The 19,879-nt window shown below is 36.9% G+C and overlaps 1 protein-coding gene across 1 annotated transcript; it reads right to left on the reverse strand.

Moving 5' to 3' along the window:
• Positions 1-452: 452 nt before the first annotated feature.
• Positions 453-16,053, reverse strand: GTPBP8 (GTP binding protein 8 (putative)). Its single transcript, XM_007516343.3, has 6 exons — positions 15,721-16,053; positions 13,464-13,562; positions 8,181-8,311; positions 7,356-7,455; positions 3,303-3,421; positions 453-1,095 (listed from the first exon to the last, which is right to left on the reverse strand). Exons 1-6 carry the CDS (start codon positions 16,051-16,053, stop codon positions 1,020-1,022), a joined length of 858 nt encoding a protein of 285 aa, XP_007516405.1. The 3' UTR covers positions 453-1,019.
• Between the last annotated feature and the right edge of the window lie 3,826 nt (positions 16,054-19,879).

A 19,879-nucleotide genomic window follows, 5' to 3' on the forward strand; every position in this document is an offset into this window, starting at 1 on the left:
TAGTTTTACAACCTTGTTTATTTATTTTATCTAGGGTTATTGCTCCAACCCTTTAGTGCTTAGCCTTATTTTGAAAAGTTAAACCACGTAACATGAGCAGGTCAGTCAGTAACATCTTTATAAAAATATTTTCTATTAATTATCCTTATAAGACTTTTTCTCTTTTGAATCTTAATGTTCTGGTTCTAAAATGTCTCAACTTTTTCCAGTTGACATTTGCAAATCAGTTCTCTTAAATTTGTTTTTCCTAGGTAAAATGATAGTTCCTCCATGACAGGATGGTTTCTGTGATAGGCCTACATGTGAATTTTGCTTTGTGTGTGTGTGTGTGTGTGTGTGTGTGTGTGTGTGTGTGTCGGTTTCATCTACAGATATGCAGATGTCCTTCTCACATATAATGCTACTTTAATCTTGTAAGATTAGGGTTACAGATGAATCTCAGGAAAGTCAAGTGATTTGCACAAAGTTTAGTAGATAATAAATATTAGAGTTGAAACATGAATCTTATGATTCAGAGTCCTGTGTTCACCTTGGGGGGAGAGATGCTAGCTTGAAATGACAAAATATTTTCAGTATGAACTGACTGACATTTATCAAAAGTAATTTCTTACATGCACATAGGACAGGGCTTAACAGAAAAGTGACATCCCTTTTTTTTGTTTTTAATCTAGTCCATCTTAACATTAAAATGTTACAAACAGTAGGCATTTTCTTTAAAAGACAAAAGCCCATTAAATAAGATGACAAGCCTGTCTCTACACAGTAGTAAGTAGGCTTTCATTTTATGGACTTCTATATGTCAAGCAGTTTTCCTATTTTTAACAAACTAATGTCTGTCAATGATTTATAAACCCTTTTTTTTCACATTTGAAATTCATTCTTGCTTTGGGAAAATGTAGCATTTTAAAGCTGAAGTGATTCTCCTGCAAGGTACAGATATAAAACATTTAAAAGTTGAAATTCTGTCCTTTTAACTTCACTTGGCATGAACAACTTTCAATCTTCAACTTAACTGGATGCTATAAAGACTTAAGATTTCCTGTTATATTCGCTATAAAACATTTCAGCAGATGGATTCCAGAATAGGTGACAGCACTGTGAAAAGAACAATGATTTTCTTATTAGAGAAATACTACTGAATTCATCTACATTAAAAAATATAAGCTCTTTATTAATTCTATGTATGAAACAATGTTTTAATTTATCTTCTCATCCCCTAGCTTCTTAGAATATTATAAAAGCTGATGATCACATTATTTCCTAAACTACTTACCATATTTTTCTACAAAATCAACTTGTATTTTGCTTTTAAGTACTGATCTCTTTAGTTCTTTTAATCACAAAAATTCAATCACTCTGATATGTTTAGACCCCCTTTTCTGTGATTAAAAAAAAAAATCGTCACTGTATCTTTTGTCTGTAACACTGTGCCTCCAGCAACATGAAAATGACCATGTTTTCTCAGGATAGGTAGACATTTATGGAAACAACATGTCTTTTGTATATACCTATGTACCATGGTATATACCTAATATCACAGGTAAGATATTTGCTACTGCAAATTTTTGTTAGAACAGAGTATTCTGACTTTTAAACAGAAGTTTTGATTCTAAACAGCCAGCCCATAATGATTTTTGAGTTATAAGTGAAGTCATATACTAGTAGTTCAGGGACATTTACATTAGTTGCCACACAAATTAATGGCACCTTGAACTCAATATTTCTGTCAGCTCATGATTTAAAAAAAATTTTTTTTTTTTTTTTTTTGTTTTTTACCAGTTCACATTCAGCTCTGTCTAGTTTATGGTGGTGTGGAGGATTGAACCTGGGACTTCGGAGCCTAAGGCAAAGAGAATCTCTTTGCATAACAATTATGCTATCTACCCCTGGCCTAACTCATGATTTTTCTGCCATCAGAGCCAGCTCTCACTACTTAAAATTTCTCAATGAAAAATCATGGAAACAATTACACTGTGCCTATATACATATTTCTCTCAAGCCATTAATAACAAAGACTTAACTCTATTCCTTGGGGACCTTTATCATTTATACATTTTATCATTTACTCTGCTGGAACCTTTTATCATTTATACATTGTCCTTGGAGACCTTTTATCATTTATACATTTTATCATTTACTCTGCTGGGACAGAATCCAGACATGACAGTGAGCACTTTTACCTATCTTTGCTGGACTACTGGTCTGTTCCATACACCACTTTTGCCCTACCAACAATGTCCAGAAAGAGAAGGAAATGGAACCTGATTTACTTTATAACAACTATTTTATAAATAGGTAAAATTTACTTCTTGAGGTGTAGTGAGGGACTTGGTCATGCTAGTAAAAGCAAGAAGTACATAAAATTCTACTTTCTAAATTGTATTTTGAGAACTTTATGTAGTCGCTGTGGCATAGTGAATGCTTATATTTTTAAAGCAAGCAGATTCTCATGGCTTACGTCTTATACATGTTTGAGTGCTGCCCTTGGTGACTTGGTGACCTATGAGTACAGTGGCATAGGTGGTGGAAGAGTTTGCTGACATCTAAAGAAGGGAATGACTAAAAATACTGATAATCTAAAAATATGGGCTGTTGACCTAAGCCTGTCATACACAAACTGTCTGATCTTTGGCAAAGATGAAAATACTGTGTGCTTAATATATGTGTATCAACCATGGCAGATTTTTTAAAATTATTAAAACACTTATATTTTTTACCAATGAGGAAAAAAAAATTCAGAAAATGAATATGTTGCTTTACCATCTGTAGCCAAGCCAGCAAAATAACTCACTTGCACAGTGTGCTGCTTTTTATTTTATTTTATTATTAGCTAGAGACAGAAAGAAATTGAAAAAGGAAGGGGAGATAGGACAAGAAAGAGAGAGAGAGAAAGATACCTGGGGCCCTACTTGACTACTTGTGAAGCTTTCCCCCTGGAGGTAGGGACCAGGGACTTGAACTTGGGTCCTTGCATACTGTAATGTGTACTTAGCTAGGTGTGCCACTGCCTGATCCCCACAGTGTACTGCTTTGTTAAGTGCATGACCCAGGTTTGAACCCAGCCTCCACCACACTGGAGGAAGCTTCTATGCTATGGTCTCTTTCACCCTCCATTTCCCTGCCTTCCTATCTCAACCTAAAGACAAACTGTAACAAGAAGTAAAGGAGCCATGTTAATGGCATAGTTTCTTCTAAACCTCCTCTGTTACATCAATTTAAAAAACACTGGACTTAATACTAAGGGCTTTAGTATATAAAATTAAAGTATCTGAAAAATGTAAAATTTAGTATATAAACCTTACCTTACAGGAAACAACTGTGGAAAACATCCTTGTGTTTTACTATCAACAAATTTTTGGATCTGAAGCACTTGTTTGAGAAGATATCCTTTGGAACATTTGTCAATTTTTGTTAATACCATCTGTAAGAAAACAACTATTTGAGCACTAGAAATTCAGTTCTTTCTTAATATACATCTTTACACAGCTATCACCAGGTGCCCTCTGCAAGAACCATAAGCTCTCTGTACTTGTTTGCTCATCTGTAGACTAAAAGCAGTATCTCCCAAAGGAGTTACTATACCCAACAAGTCACTGTATGTAATGTCTAAAGCACATATAGACGGTGTTTGCTACTCAATGGTGCTTTAACTACATGTGGACAAGTCTTAACATTTAAGACCAGTGAAAAGCACCATACTGACAGCTACCATAAGTCAAATCCTTCATATGATCACTGTGTCTTTATAAGATTTGTAAATGATTTTACCTTATTTATAATAATCTCAAGGAAGAGTCAGGCTATTTATAAGCTGTATCCTCTACAGTTTTATTTGAAATAAACCTAGAATTTTATTTGAAATAAACCTAGACTAACTAATAAATCCTTTGAATGTTTCTTTGAATAACTATTTAAAGGCCATCACATATTAGTGGCAGGCCAGGGTACAGATGACTATAGTATCAATTTAAAAGTAACCCTTGATGGCAGAGGACCTAGTGGGGGTTGTATTGTTATGTGGAAAACTGAAATGTTATGCATGTACAAACTATTGTATTTACTGTCAACTGTAAAACATTAATCCTCCAATAAAGAAATTAAAAAAAAAAAAAAAAGTAACCCTTGCTGGGCTCACAAGATAGCTCACCTGGGAGCATGCCCACTTTGCCATCTGTGCAACCCACGTTTGAGTCCTAGCCTCTGCAGCTCTGGAGGAAGTTTCTGTGCTGTGGTATCTCCTATCTGAAATAGTTGACCCAGAGCAGTGAAGCTTTGGCACTACCAACAGAAAAAAAGGTAAAACCTTCATTTAGCAGGTTTTCTTGGGGGATTTACATAAAATTTTATTTTCTGACTAGACATTTGTGCTTTTCAATTATAAAAATGTAAATGGTGGGAGTCCGGTGGTAGTGCAGCGGGTTAAGTGCACGTGGCGCAAAGCGCAAGGACAGGCATAAGGATCCTGGTTAGAGGCCCCGGCTCCCCACCTGCAGGGGAGTCGCTTCACAGGCAGTGAAGCAGGTCTGCAGGAGTCTTTCTCTCCCCTTCTGTCTTCCCCTTCTCTCTCCATTTTTCTCTCTGTCCTCTCCAACAACAATGACATCAACAACAATAATAAATACAACAATAAAACAGCAAGGTCAACAAAAGGGAATAAATATTTTTTAAAAATGTAAATGGTAAAAGTGAAAAGCACATGTGTTGTGTTTAAAAATCTATGAATCTCGTGCAAGGACCAGCGTAAGGATCCCGGTTTGAGCCCCCAGCTCCCACCTTCAGGGAAGTCGCTTCACAAGCGGTGAAGCAGGTCTGCAGGTGTCTTTCTCTCCCCCTCTCTGTCTTCCCCTCCATTTCTCTCTGTCCTATCCAACAATGACAGCAATAACAACAACAATAACTACACCAAAGGCAACAAAAGGGAATACTTAAAAAAAACAACTATGAATCCCTTCAAATGGGAGTCCCTCCTCATACAGACAAAATATGCCAATATTTAAAAGGAGACAGTACTTCTACCACAACCTTCTTGCCCCAACAGAGAAAGTAATTGTTTCTTAAAGTTAAAACTGAGAAATCACGTTAAGTGAAGTAAATCAGGAACAGAAGGATGAATATGGGATGATCTCACTCTTTGGCAGGAGTTGGAAAATAAGATCAGAAGAGAAAACGCAAGTAGAACCTGAACTGGAATTGGTGTATTGCACCAAAGTAAAAGACTCTGGGGTGGGTGTGGGGGAGAATAAAGGTCCAAAAAAGGATGACAGAGGAACTAGTGGGGGTTGTATTGTTACATGGGAAATATTATGCATGTATAAACTATTGTATTTACTATAGAATGTAAAACATTAACTTCCCAATAAATTTAAAAAAAGTTAAAACTGAGGAGGGTGCTGGGTGGTGGCATACCCAACTGAACACACGCTACACATTACCATGCACAAAGACCTAGGTTATCTCTAATGATTCACAGGGCTTTTACAATCCCTAAGAGTTGTATAACCCCAAGAATATAAGAGGACTGGCATAATAGCTCACTTGGGTAGTGTGCCTGCTTTGTCATGTGTGCAACCCAGGTCCGAGGCCAATTCCTACCCCATTGGAGGAAGGTATGGTGCTAAGGTCGGTTGGTCTGTCTGTCTCTCCGTCTGCCCTCTGTCTCTATCTGAAAAAGTCATAGTGGAGTGGTGAAGCACTGCTGTTGAAGAAGTTTCCCGATCCCAGGCTTCTTGATATTTGTTGTTAGAAACTCTGTTGATTTTACTTAAGCCTCCATGTTTACAAAACGTGTGGCTGCTTGTTTTCAAGTGCATTCCTTTGTCTAAAAAATACCCACTAAGAAAGGATTCGGGCACTGCGTTGTCACAGCTCCTTTCCATCCTAAGGTTAAGGCAGAAGGGTGTCAGAGTTAACTGTCAGCTCACAGACCCAGAGATAATGCAAACATGTATTTATCTGTAACTCTGCTGTTTGGCTCCTTCCCTGGATGATTTGAGGTTTGTGTACAGAGTAATCTGAGAATAAATAAATATTCCTGGAGCATCAAAGAAGTACACCTGATGTAATGACATTCAGACAAGGACTATTGCAATTAAGGTTTTACATGTTACTGATGTCTTCCCCCACCTTATAAGTAATTTGTGCCTTGACAATAGTTCCTGAAGTATGTTTACGTAAAACATCTTTGATTTTCCTGTTCTTTTTTATGTGATTTTACCAATAATAACCGTGCTGGAGTTCTGATGAGTGGCACACCTGACATACTCTCATCTCTAGGTGTCTGGGTGTGTCCCTCCAGACTTCAAATTAACTAGATGGTGACTGAAGTTATTTTTCTCTCAAGTTTTGATCTCAGGGTCCTGGCATCTGGCTAAGGTTCTTCAGCCACCTATATATTAGCCATATACCATCGATGACCAAAAAAGATATAGAAGTGACTGACTAGTAACATGGTTTGACTTACACTAAACTCCACCATTACATTTTAGTAGTTTTTGAAACCAAATTGCAGCCACTAGGTTCTTTAAGGAAAAAGAGAACTTAAAGAATCCTATTTTATCTGGAAAATACACAGAACAAAAGTAAAGGTGGACACTAAGTTACTAACCTGTATTCACTCTAAAGCAAACAGAAAAAAAAATTATTTTCTTTAAGAATATAAAAATCCCAGTTGTCTGTCCTAGAGGTCATTATGTTCTTACAATGGTTCTTAAATTTCAAATCAGTTTAAAATTTTTTTCTTGCAGCTTTATTTACGATTTAAAAATACTATTTGTCAAGTTGCTGTTAAAGAGTTACTAGCATGCTTATAAAAAGTATTTATATTGCAAAAAATAAACAAACATGGACAAAAGAAGCACTTAGGAACATTAAATAAACAGCTAAAAACTTTTCTTTAAAATATTCATTTATTCCCTTTTGTTGCCCTTGTTGTTTTACTGTTGTAGTTATTACTGTTGTCGCTGTTGTTGGATAGGACAGAGAGAAATGGAGAGAGGAGGGGGAAGACAGAGAGGGAACGAGAAAGATAGACACCTGCAGACCTGCTTCACCACTTGTGAAGCAACTCCCCCGCAAGTGAGGAGCCAGGGCTCGAACTGGGACCCTTACACCGATCCTTATGCTTTGCGTCACCTGCGCTTAACCCGCTGCGCTACAGCCCGACTCCCAGCTAAAAACTTTGAACTTTTTTTTTTTGGAAAGCTTAAAACTAGAGAGAAGGAAAAGGAAATAAATGCACCACAGAGTTTCGTATTAATAGCTGGTAACTGAGAAGAATATTCAAAAGGTACCCTCAGCTTCACACACCACTGGCATTTCTATTGGTAGCCATGACTCCAGGGAAATACTGTACTTACCACATAAGGTAATGAAAATTCTTCACACATTTCTATGGCAATATGGTCTGCTTTTTGAATTCCAACAACACTATCCACTAACAAAAATGTTCTTGTCAAACTGTAAGAATACAAAAATGAAAGTTAATGGCAATATAAAATCACTCATTCAGTTTACCCTTGATTTAGAAAATTTTCCTTGAGTTGTTAAAATTTTGTAAAAGATTTCTTTAGGCAAAAAGAACCTTCAGTTCATCAAAAAGACCATCCTGTAGTCCAATAACTCTCAGTGATGTTAATCTTAATTTCAACAACGTGTATTGAACACAAGACACTGTCTCAGACAAGACACAAAAATAAATGAGCCCATTACTCTTAGTAGTTTGAACTACTAAATAGGAGAATCAGACGTGAACTAAACTATAAACTGACTGTCACAAAAAAGTCTAAAGTTTAATTATTTTAAGACTAATAAATGAAGACAAAAGTAACATCTACAGGGAATGTGACACCAGAAATATTAAGAAATCAAAATTTACTAAATAATTTTCATTTTTAAAATTAGCCAGTAGAGTCTGGTATAAAAAAATACTGAAGTAGAATTTAAGGTCTCAATTTAGGAAAACACTTGAATATAAGATTTGAGACTACAGGCAAAAACAAAGCAAGCACTACAAACTTTGGTATGAAGTATTATAATACAGAAAAGAATGAGAATAAAATGGGCTTTTTCTAAAGAACTGATTTGATAAAGCTGGGTATTCATTGTGTGCAGAATGCTCCAGTAGTGAAAATGAACATTCTGGGACAAGTGTCTAACCTCACAAAAAGGACACTTTTTCTTACTTCCTTCGTTCTTTTAGATAGGTCTCTACCATGTCAGCAAAATCTTCAGGTGCTCTATAGCCATACCCTGGCATGTCCACTAATGTAAAGTATTTTCCAACTTTGAAAAAATTCATCTTCTTGGTGTGTCCCTGAAAACAAGTAAATGGGGAAAAAAAGTAGTCTTAAAACAAATTGTACATATTATGTAACCACCTATTTTACATTCAAACAACAAGTATTTATTAAAGTCTAAATACCCTATATATATTGAGTTGTCGGAAAAATCATGCTGCATTTTTTTTTTTTTTTTTGCATAGAAAAGTACATTGTGACTTTTCCTACAACCCAGTAATTCTAGCTGATGATGACACTGGAGAAGCAGAAGGAAAGTGCCTGAAATAAGCTTAGATGATAATACTTTAGCTTATTTTTTAGGGGTACCTATATGATTTAAGGACTGTTCATACTGTAAATACAGAGCACATTATTTTGAGTCTTTCATACTTCATTACTTGTAATAAAAAAGTTAGCTTGTTCTAAAAAAAATATTTTTATCAATTTAACATTGATTTATAGTAAGATTTCAGTATGGTTTCAGACCTATATATGTGTGTATATATATGACTTACCACTCAATACCAAATTTCCAGTGTGATTTAACCACAAAGATCCCTCTATCTGTTCCCTCCACTAACCATTGGAGCTTTCACAAAGTCTAAAAAAAAGTCAGTTTGGTTATTATTATGTTTTTTTATGTAAGCCTATTTGTTTTAGTTACATTTCACATGTGGACGAAACCATCTAGTAGTCCTCTTTTATTTCCTTACCTATTTCACTTAGCATAAACGATTCAAGATCCATCCATTTTGCAGCAAAAGACTGGGGTGCTGGGGTGGGCAGCACCCATTTTTTGATTGAGTGCCCATCTTACTATGTGCAAAGACCCAGGTTTAAGCTCCAGGTCTCCCTCTGCCTGTAGGGCAAAAGCTTTGTGAGTGGAGAAGCAGGGCTTTAGGTGTCACTATCTCTCTCCTCCATCAGCCCCTTCCCTCTTGCTTTCTCTGTCTCCATCCAGCAAAAATAAATAAATAAATAAAATACAAAAGACAGTGTCATTTTTTTTAACATAGTAGTATTCCACTGCATATTTATCTCACATTTTCAATATCCAGTCATCTGCCAGTAGGCATTTAGGTGGATTCTGTATTATGGCAACTATGAATACAGATACTATGAGTATAGGGTTGAATATACACTTCTGAAGTAATGTTTTCATGTCCATTGGATAAATGCCTAGAGCTGGTATTGTAGGACTGCTATGCATTTCTATTTTTATTTTTAAGAGAATTCTTCTAACATTTCCCATAGGGCTTGTATTAGTTTGTATTTCTATCTACTGTGTCAGTTTCTTTTCCTTCACTTTCTTGCCAGCATTTGTTTCTAATCTTTTAGATGTAGGTTATTATTGCTGATGTGGGGTGACAGACATCTCACTGAAACTTGCTTTCCATAAAAATAGGCTATGTTGAATATTTTTTCATGTGTTTGAGTCATCTGCATGTTTTTGGAGAAGAGTCTATTAATAATATTGATCACTTTCTTACTAGGTTGCTTGGTTTTAGTTGTTTAGTTGCTTTCTACCCACTGCTGGATCGGTGATGGTACAAACTGCTCTCAATTCTCAATTGCTAGGTTGTCTTTCATTTTTGCAGTAATTCTTCCAATGTGTAAAAGTTTTCAAATTTTAATATAGTCTCATTTGTTATTTATTTATTTATTCTTAGACAGAGAGGGAGTACAAGAAAGAGAGAGAGGCTCAAAGACCAAAGCTTCCTTCAATGCGGTGAGGGCCAGGCGCAAACCTGGGTTATGCAGCACACTATTCAAGTGAGCTATTTTGCTGGTGACCATTGGCTTATTTTTGTTTTAGTTTACCTTGAGAAAGGGGTTCTTAGTAGATATCCAATATTTTCTGATAAATAATTTACCTATACTTTTAAAGGGAAATGAAATATAGTATAGGATAAAATTCTTTTTTTAAAAAAATATTTATTTATGCCCTTTTGTTGCCCTTGTTTTATTGTTGTAGTTATTATTGTTGTTATTGATGTCGTCATTGTTGGATAAGCAAAAGAGAAATGGAGAGAGGAGGGAAGACAAAGAGGGGGAGAGAAAGAGATACCTGCAGACCTGCTTCACTGCCTATGAGTGACTCTCCTGCAGGTGGGGAGCTGGCAAGTATCATTCCGCCGGTCCTTGCGCTTTGTGCCATGTGCACTTAACCTGCTGCACTACCGCCCAACTCCCAGGATAAAATTCTTACCTTTTGTGCTATGGCTTTCATAAAACATAGATCCAAAATCTGTTAATTTATTATGCTATACTACTGCTTCCCTAAAATCAAGATATCTTGTATACTTCAGTAGGTGAGTTTTAGTGCTTCTACTAAACCATATTTCAAAAAGCATGTCAAGCAGTACAGAATATCTATGCAAATAAAATTGATGTCAAGATGATAAAAAGTGGATTGCTCATAATTTTGTGTCCTTTGATAGTTACCCATCAGAGAAAAAAAATATAAATAATTGAAAAAAAAAGTCAACTGCTTAATAAACAACCTCATTAAAAACTGGGCTGAAAAATCTGAATACTTCTCCAAAGATAGACAGATGAACTACTGCAGATGATGTTCACCATCTCTTATTATGAGTGAGATGCAAATTAGCTGAGGTAGCATTCCATACTTGTGAGGATGGCTGGCTACTATTCAAAAGATAAGAAACAACAATCATTGGATACAATGTAGAGAAAAGCACCATTATTGAGAATGTAAACTGGTGCCGCCATAATGGAAAGGAGTTAAGTAGACTCAGAATCGAAAAGAAAAATTCCATATGAGTAAGTTATCACACTTTTGGGTATTCACCTGAACAACAACAACAACAACAAACCAGTAAATATGTTTACCACAGCATTATTTAAAATACCTAAAAACTGGAAACAACCAAAGTGTTCACTGACTGGTGAACAGATAAATGATGTGGTATATATAAATAAAGGAATACTATTTAGCAATAAAGGCTGAAACTTTGCTGTTTGTAACAACATGGATGAACCTAGAAGGTATTTTGCTAAGTGAAATAAGCAAAACTGATAAAGACAAACACCATAAATTACACTCACAGTATACAGTGAAAATAAACACACAAACTAAATAAAATACATACAATATTTTAGTACAATTTTAGTCTATAAACCAAATTTGTGGTTAATAGAAGGGAAGGAGAAGATAGGAAAGTAAAACAAGAAGTTAATTATTTGACCAAGGACAAAATTAATTTTGGGTGGGGGAGATAGCATGATGGTTATGCAAACAGATTTTTGTGCTTGGAGCTCTGAGGATGGAGGGCCAATCTCCCTTACTACCAGAAGCTAGAGTTGAGTGGTTCTCTGGTGAAGGAAGGAAGGAAGGAAGGAAGGAAGGAAGGAAGGAAGGAAGGAAGGAAGGAAGGAAGAAAAAAGGGGGGAGGGATTTCTGGTGGTGAGTTAATGTAGTATATACACTTATTTATAATGTTAAAAATGCAATATTATTTCAATAACTTATTATACACTATACACATGTATTTAAACTCAACTGGGGTTTGGAACAAATATTTTCAGAGGATGCTTAAGTTACTAGTCAGATTATGTGTCTATCTGTAGGAAAATGACCTTAGAATTATATATCAACAATGTCAACAGTACATTTATTCCATTGTCCTCTTTTTTTTTTTTTAATGTTTTTTTTTTTTTATTGCCACTAGGTTTTTTTCTTTCTTTCTTTTTTTTTTTTTGTATTTTATTTACTTTATTTTTGAGAGAGATGCAGAGAGAGAAAGACACAGAGGTAAATATCAGAGCACTGCACAGCTCTGGCTTATTGTGGTGTGGGGGATTGAACCTGGGACTTTGGAGTCTCAGGCATGAGAGTCTCTTTGCATAACCATTATGCTGTCTACCCCCACCCTTATTCCATTGTCCTCTTAGGAATGGAACCACCCTATCCAGAACTCAGAATTTAGTGGAGTTATTTGATGAGACAGGACAGGAGGAAGGACCGAAAAGTTAAGTAATGGAAACAATCATCAGCACAGAATCAAGGAATACACCAGAAATACTAAGGAAGCCTAGGAAATGAGAGACAGTGTACTCGCTTATGCAAAAAGACTTTCATGCTCGAGGCTCTGAGATCCCAATTTGAACAGTACTCCGGTCTCTGTATTTTTCTCTTTTTCATTAAAGCAAATAAATAGTATATGTATAGAGACTAATAAGCCTAATGGAAGGGCTCCAATGTAGAGACATAGAGGAATGAGCACTGGGTTGGTGGGAACATTTTGTCATAGCTAAGGCAAAATTGTGAGTTTTGATAGTATAGCTAACATACTATTGTTTGTTGTTTTTACGAGAGCTCTGCTCAACTCTGGCTTATGGTGGTGCTGAAACTGAATTTAGGACTTCAGAGTCTGAGGCATAGAAAGTCTTTGCATAACCATTATGTTGTAGCTCCCTTCCACAACACCTTATCTAACATGCATCAACACTGGGAAGAAAGTGGAGGGAACTGGAAAATAAGAGAAAGCAAATATAGTGGTCAGGCTGGGATAATAAACACATCATCTGGTACTGGATAAACTAAGACAGCCTGCTATATAAAAACACAGACATCCATAAGCATATGTGTATATAAATTGGCAAGATATAAGAAATTACAACAGGAAAAAAAACTTTTAGAAGTTGATTCCTATAAAATCAATGCAGAACTTGGTCACTTTCATAGAAGCAAATATATTGTAGAATGACAAGAGATCACTTTATTTGGCAATTCTTTGGAAAATATAACGGCAAAGGAAGATTTTTGTTAAGATATTCAAGATTACTAAAATCCAGACATATTATATTTTCTTTATATAAACATATAGGTATTAATGAAATATATTTTATTATTTGAAGAATTACTTTTTATAGAAAGTTAGTAAATAAAAACAGGTTTTTTCCCCCTATTTTATTTGACAGGACGGAGAGATATTAAGAGGGGAAGAGGGAGACAGAAAAGGAGGGAGAAAAATAGATTTACCTGTCGACCTGCCTCACCACTTGTGAAGTGTCCCCAATGGGCTTGGACCCAGGTCCTTGGCATAGTACTATGTGCACTTAACTGGGTGCACCACTGCACAGCCCCTGAAAACTTAGGATTTCTTATACCTCCCAACATTTATTATCCATCTTAGTTCAGATATGCTTTAAATTTCAACATACCGGCTTTTTGGAGACTCTGACTTCAACCTCTGGGGCCAGTGAAAATAAGGTTTTGATTAAAGATGATTTTCCCACATTGCTTCTGCCTATAAAACATACCTTATACAAGGCAAAAGAAGATAAGTGAGTACTAGTTTGTATATGTGTGTATGTATGTATATATATATATATGTATATATATCATGTGTGTATAAATATAGCGTATCAACTGCAAAAACTTGTCAAATTATGTCTTCTTGACTAGTTATGTAAAAATATGGCTTATGTCTAGGCCAGTCTTTAATTCTAACAGTTATTATCTAATATATGATTTCAATATGTAAGTTATGTTTAAAGCACCTTACATATTTTCAGATTTGATTTGTACATCATCCCCAGGAGATATTTTACAGAGAACAAAACTAGAAGCGGGGGGGGGGGGGTAACAATTGGTCCAAAATTATAAAGCTAGAAGATGAAGGAGTTGGAATTTGAAATAAAAATATCAATATCCATAACCTGCATTTATAACTACACGATACCATTTAAGAATAACTGCAACATTTAGTAATTATTTCATATTTACAAATTTTTTTTCTTTTGATTTTTTTTTTATTGGGGAATTAATGTTTTACATTCAACAGTAAGTAAAATAGTTTGTACATACATAACATTCCCCAGTTTCCCATATAACAATACAACCCCTACTAGGTCCTCTGAATCCTTCTTGGATTACAAACTTTTTTGATGTTAAAAAGATATGCTTCATCAAAACTGACTCTGATTCTAGAGAACAGAAATACATTTGAAACCACTCTGGCCCACAAACTCCCAGAGTATACACCTTTGTGATTATGAGGTTATTACTTCCCCTCTATCTACCTTGTTGCAGTTAATCTTTTCTTTTAATATCTACAGTATCAAAATTAATAAAACATTCCCAATACTATTTTTGCAAGTGGCTCTCTGTTTTAACATGGTAAACATAATGAGGCAAATTCTAATGACTGGTTCTTTAAATAAGGACAGATTGTGGGGCAGGGTGAGGAAGTGGGTGTTTGTAAACCTAGGACATTCTGGGTTATCAATACAATTCACGTGGCATTTACTGGGCAAGACAGATAAAAAAAATATTTCATGATACTGTGATCAATGCTTAAAAATTAGTTGATGACTTCTGCATAAATCTTAAATGCTCTGCTAGATGATATCTAACACTATGCAGATAATAATACTGAATTAAAAAAAATTATAAGGGTTGGACAATAGCTCAGTGTTAGAGTGCAAGTTTTGCAGGCCCAGGCTCCAGAGGCTTATGGTTCAATCTCCTCTGCATCCCATGTGCAAGAGCTTGAGTGGTACTCTGGTCTCTCTCATAAATAAATCCTTTAGAACATTACATAAAGGTCCAGGGAGATAGCATAAAGGTTATGCAAAAGACTTCCTGCCTGAGCCTCCTAGTTCCCAGGCTCAATTCCCAGCACTACCATAAGCCAGAGCTGAGCAATGCTCTGGTGTCTTTCTCTCTGCATCTCTCATTAAAATAAATTCAGCAGTTAGATGATCAAAGCGAAAAGGAATATCTCAAATGAGATATTGTATGAAATGATTTATGGACTCTTAAATTATTATAGCGCCTCTAAACATATTAGAGCGTCCACTGCAATGGTGCAATTATGACAAATATCAAAATAAATCTGAACTTTCTTTAGCAGACTTGAAATATTAAATATACATAAAATGTCTACCTGTGGAATTCTGTTAATTTAAAAACCTACATTACTGCTATATATAATTATTCATTTTGCAGAATAATACATTTACATATGGTGAAAATTACATATAGATGGCCTCGGAGGAGGCGGCAATAGATATGTTGGAAATTCAAGCACAAGATCAGGAGTTTGATCCCTAGCATCGCATCTGCCTGAGTGATGCTGATTCTCTCTCCTCCTCTCTCTCATAAATAAAATGTTTTAAAAGAAAATTAGATATAGATATGACTCATTTTATTTGTGAAACTATTTTACATTTTGTATCCTTCACTTGTTTCATTTGCATGTCCTTCCTTAGGAACACACAAGCAAAGGCTAGTAAAAGGCAGTTTTTAAAAACACCCTCATTTGTTTGAAACCTCTGTACGAACTACACAAATAAAAGTATATTTGCTTAGTTAAAATAATTACAAGCAATCACACAAAGCTAAGAGAGAGAAAAAAATTTCTCCCCTTTGGTGACAAGAAATAAGTGACAGCAAAATCCCAACCTAAACTCTCACCTCCGGGCGGAGGAGGTCCGGGGCGTGGTCTAGGCGCACCGCAGAGGAGAGGTACTCAATGCGGTTCCTCTCCGAGTGCGTGAAGAAGCTCTCCGCTCTCGCGATATCCTGCAGACTCGGGTCGAAGATGTTTAAGTGCAGTTCAGATCTCCAAGCTGGGAGAAGATGCCGCTCTAGTTCCTGTAGCGGGAACACAAGTTTCGTCAGCTTGCTCTTCGGCAGCTGTAGCACCTCCGCGAAGGCTTGGGAAGTGCTGTAAACACGACTCCCGCACCGCAGCGTCGCTTGAATCCCTAAGAGCCTGCTCACGGACCACAGCCTGGGCGCCGCCATTTTCCTCACCCAGAAATCTGCATGAGCGGCCCAGGGTTTGGGATGCGCATGTGTAAATCCTCCCGCTTTGCCTGCTGGGAATTGTAGTCTCTCCTAGCATCACTTGTTATTGCCTTAGCTCGTGTTTGGAGGCTGGCATTGCCTTAGGCGAAGAGAAATATGTATTGGGGGCCTCTCACACGTTGAGGATGTCTTTGCACGTCTCGGTGGAGAGGGTGCTTAACGGTTTTGAAAGGTGGGGGAGGAGGTAAAAGGATATACCAGACTCTGTGGCTCTTGTATCTCAAGTGAAAAAGTGAAACTCAAGAAAAAAAATTTAAGTTTAGGGATTCCAACCCGTCGTTCTTCTCAGTTTCAGGTTGTCTTATGGAAGGTTTTTGCAGAAAAAAAGAGCTGAGAAATATAGTTGAAAAAAAAAAAAAAGAAAGAAAAAGAAATATAGTTGAAACAGCACCTCCTCTGCAAGCAGCAGACAGAACTGTAAATTTTCTCACCCTCTGTACTACAGGAAAGGCCAAACCTTAAAGGTGTTATACGGAAGATTTATAAGATTAAAAATAATTTTAAAATGTAATACAGATTTATCTCATGGAAATTGCATATGATACTTTATTTTTAAAATTACTTCTTGGGTAGGGGAAGATAGCATAATGGTTATGCAAAAAAACTCTTTTGGAGCAGGTTCAATTCCCCACACCACTATAAACTAGAGCTGAGCAGTGCTCTGGTTAAAAAAAAAGAAGAAGAAGAGGAAGAAGAAGGAACAGAAGGGAAGGACAGAAGAAAATTTCTTCATTTCTTAGAGAGTCCCAGTAAGTAACTACAGAGATACCTGACCTGGGATGTCACCCTTCAGCTCCAATATTTGGGTGAGACCTTACCTAGTTCATAGGACTCCTTAGTTCCATTTCGGGTTGCACACTTCCTAACAAAGCCACAAAACCTAGATACAGACCAGGGATCATGAGAGAGGGCACATGTACACAGATTATCTATCCATAATTTTGGGAAGATATATACCTTAAAGTAAAAGTATGCAGTAGTTTTCAGTGACTCAATAAGTGCAGCAAGCAAGTAGAAAGACCTAAAAAAGATACCATAAAGCACTTAATCAAATATTTCAACTTACACCTGGATACTCTCCTCACCTACATCCTATTTCACTTCCCTCAATCACTCTAAGTCTAACCCTGTCAGATAAAGTAAGGACTACAAAAGCTGGATAAGGGCAAGAGACCAGAACACTTAGATGATGGCCCTTTTGGTCACTACCAGGTCGTTCTATCATCTGGGACCCTAGTCAGGGAATCCTAGAATTCCCACATAGATAGTATGGGCCTAAACCTCTAACAGATCCCTCTCTCCACTGTCACTGGTCATCTCCATCAGGAACAATATCATAAAGCTTCTTGTGGGACTCTACAGGACATTGCCCTCAATGTAGAACTACAATGGTAGAAATTGCCCCACTCTCCAAAGGGAAACTGGGTCAGCATACTCTACCACTCAAGAAAACCTGCTCCTGAAGGAGTGCAGCCTAGAATGTTCTTTGCCATGTCCATGGAATGTGACCTCAGACTGATAGAGGTTACACAGGCTCCTGTGCTAAATATGAATAGACATGGGTCACAGAGCAAATCGATGGGGTTTACAGTTAACAGTATTTATATACTTTTCCCATATTTGGGAGCGTCTCTCTGCCCTGATCCAGCTTTCTAGTCTTATCCCCAACTCTGACACCATCTTCCCAGACAATACTCCTAGCCCACCTGTATGTTAGCTGTCGTGAGCAGGCAAAAATTAGTAAAGTCATGGGTCCCTTGGAATATACCCAAAGTAGACTTCCTAGCTCCTTCCAACATGAAGACCCCAAATTTCATCTGTTATATTCTTACCTTTAAGTTCCTGATTATTAAACAATTTGTTCTGCTTTAAATCTTAGTACCTTTCAGCCACCAAGTTGCAGATGCTACTATGATGCCAACCTGACTTCCTTGGGCAGAGTACCTCACCAATGTGTCCTGGAACCCCCACCTCTCCAAAGCCCTGCCCCACTAGGGAAAAATAGAAACAGGCTGGGAGTATGGATCGACCTGTCAATGCCCGTATCCAGCAGAGAAGCAATTACAAAAGCTAGATCTACCTTCTGCTCTCCATACACATCTTTGGTCCATACTCCCAGAGAGATAAAGACTTGCAAAGGAGGAGATGGGATTTGGAACTCCGGTGGTGGGAATGTATATAATTGTACCCCTCCTATCTCACAATCTTGTTGATCAATACTAAATCACTAAAAACAAAACAAAACAAACAAAAAACTGAGCAACTGGAAGCTATGAGTGCTTAAAGGACTATAAATTTTCTAGAATAAAAGAAATACCCACAGAAAACATAAAAATGGTAATTGACAGCATTTTGAATGAGTTCCTAAGTTGTTCAATAGATACTCATGACAGAAACATTGGTGAACAGCACCAAGGTCTTTGAGAACAGTTGAACCGGTAGCTGCAAGACTAGTTTTATCCCCAGGGGCTTCGAGGTTTGTTTCCCTTCATCTTCTGGTCTCATGCCCCTATGAAACAACAACAACAACAACAATATTGTCAACATCTAGACATGGTAGATACATACTTAACTGTGTATGTACTTAACACATATCCCTTAGAGACAACTTCATTGATAGGAATACATCTAACCTAAATGTCATAGAATAAGTCCTATGTCAAGTTTAGGCAGCCCAAATAACAGATGAGGAAAGCAAATATGGCATTTCATAGACAAGGCCACCATAGGTAGTTGGTGGAGCTGGAGACATTATAGCATCATCAAGCATAGTATGCATATAGTTTCTTAGCTTGAACTAGAAATGGTTTGAATCATCTGACAGAAGCAATAGTATACAAACATAATAGCTTATGTCTGTTTCCAATTTACACAAGATATTTTCCCCTACCATACATCTTCCCTTGTTTTAACAATAGTAGGAGACATTTATTGAGTTTTTTTTCCTTATTGGGTGGGGGATTAATGGTTTATAGTCAATAGTCAAATATAGTAGTTTGTACATGTGTAACATATTTCAGTTTTCCACACAACAATTGAACCCCCTCTAGTTCCTCCTGTGCCATCATGTTCTAGGACCTGAACCCTCCCCCAGGCCCCCACCCTAGAGTCTTTTACTTTGGTGCAAAATACACCGAACCCAGTCCAAGTTCTGCTTTGTGTTTTCTTATTTTTCGACTTTTTTTTTGTTATTAGTGACTTAATAATGATCAATAAGATTGTGGGATAAGAGGGGTTCAATTCATACAATTCCCATTACCAGATTGCCATATCTCATCCCCTCCACTGGAAGCTTCCCTATTCTTTAACCTTGTGGGAGTATGGACCAAAGATGTGTATGGGGAGCAGAAGGTGGAAGGCCTGGCTTCTATAATTGCTTCTCCACTGGACATGGGTGTGGACAGGTCAATCCATAGCCCCAGCCTGTCTTTACCTTTACATAGTGGGGTAGGGCTCTGAGGAGGTGGGGTTCCAGCACACATTGGTGAGGTCCTCTGCCCAGGGAAGGCAGGTTGGCGTCATAGTAATATTTTTTAATTTCTGTTTATGAGTGGCATCATCCCAAGTTCATCCTTCTTTTTCTGGAATTCTTGCTCACTTAGCATGATTCTTTCAAGCTCCATCCAAGCTAAGGTTAAAAAAAAAAGTGAAATCACCAGTTTTAGTAGCTGAGTAGTATTCTATTGAATGAAATCACCAGTATTAGTAGCTGAGTAGTATTCTATTGTGTATATCACAGCTTTCTCAGCCACTCATCCATTGT

The sequence above is a fragment of the Erinaceus europaeus genome, chromosome 9 (genome assembly GCF_950295315.1).
Source record: "Erinaceus europaeus chromosome 9, mEriEur2.1, whole genome shotgun sequence".
Taxonomy (NCBI): domain Eukaryota; kingdom Metazoa; phylum Chordata; class Mammalia; order Eulipotyphla; family Erinaceidae; genus Erinaceus; species Erinaceus europaeus.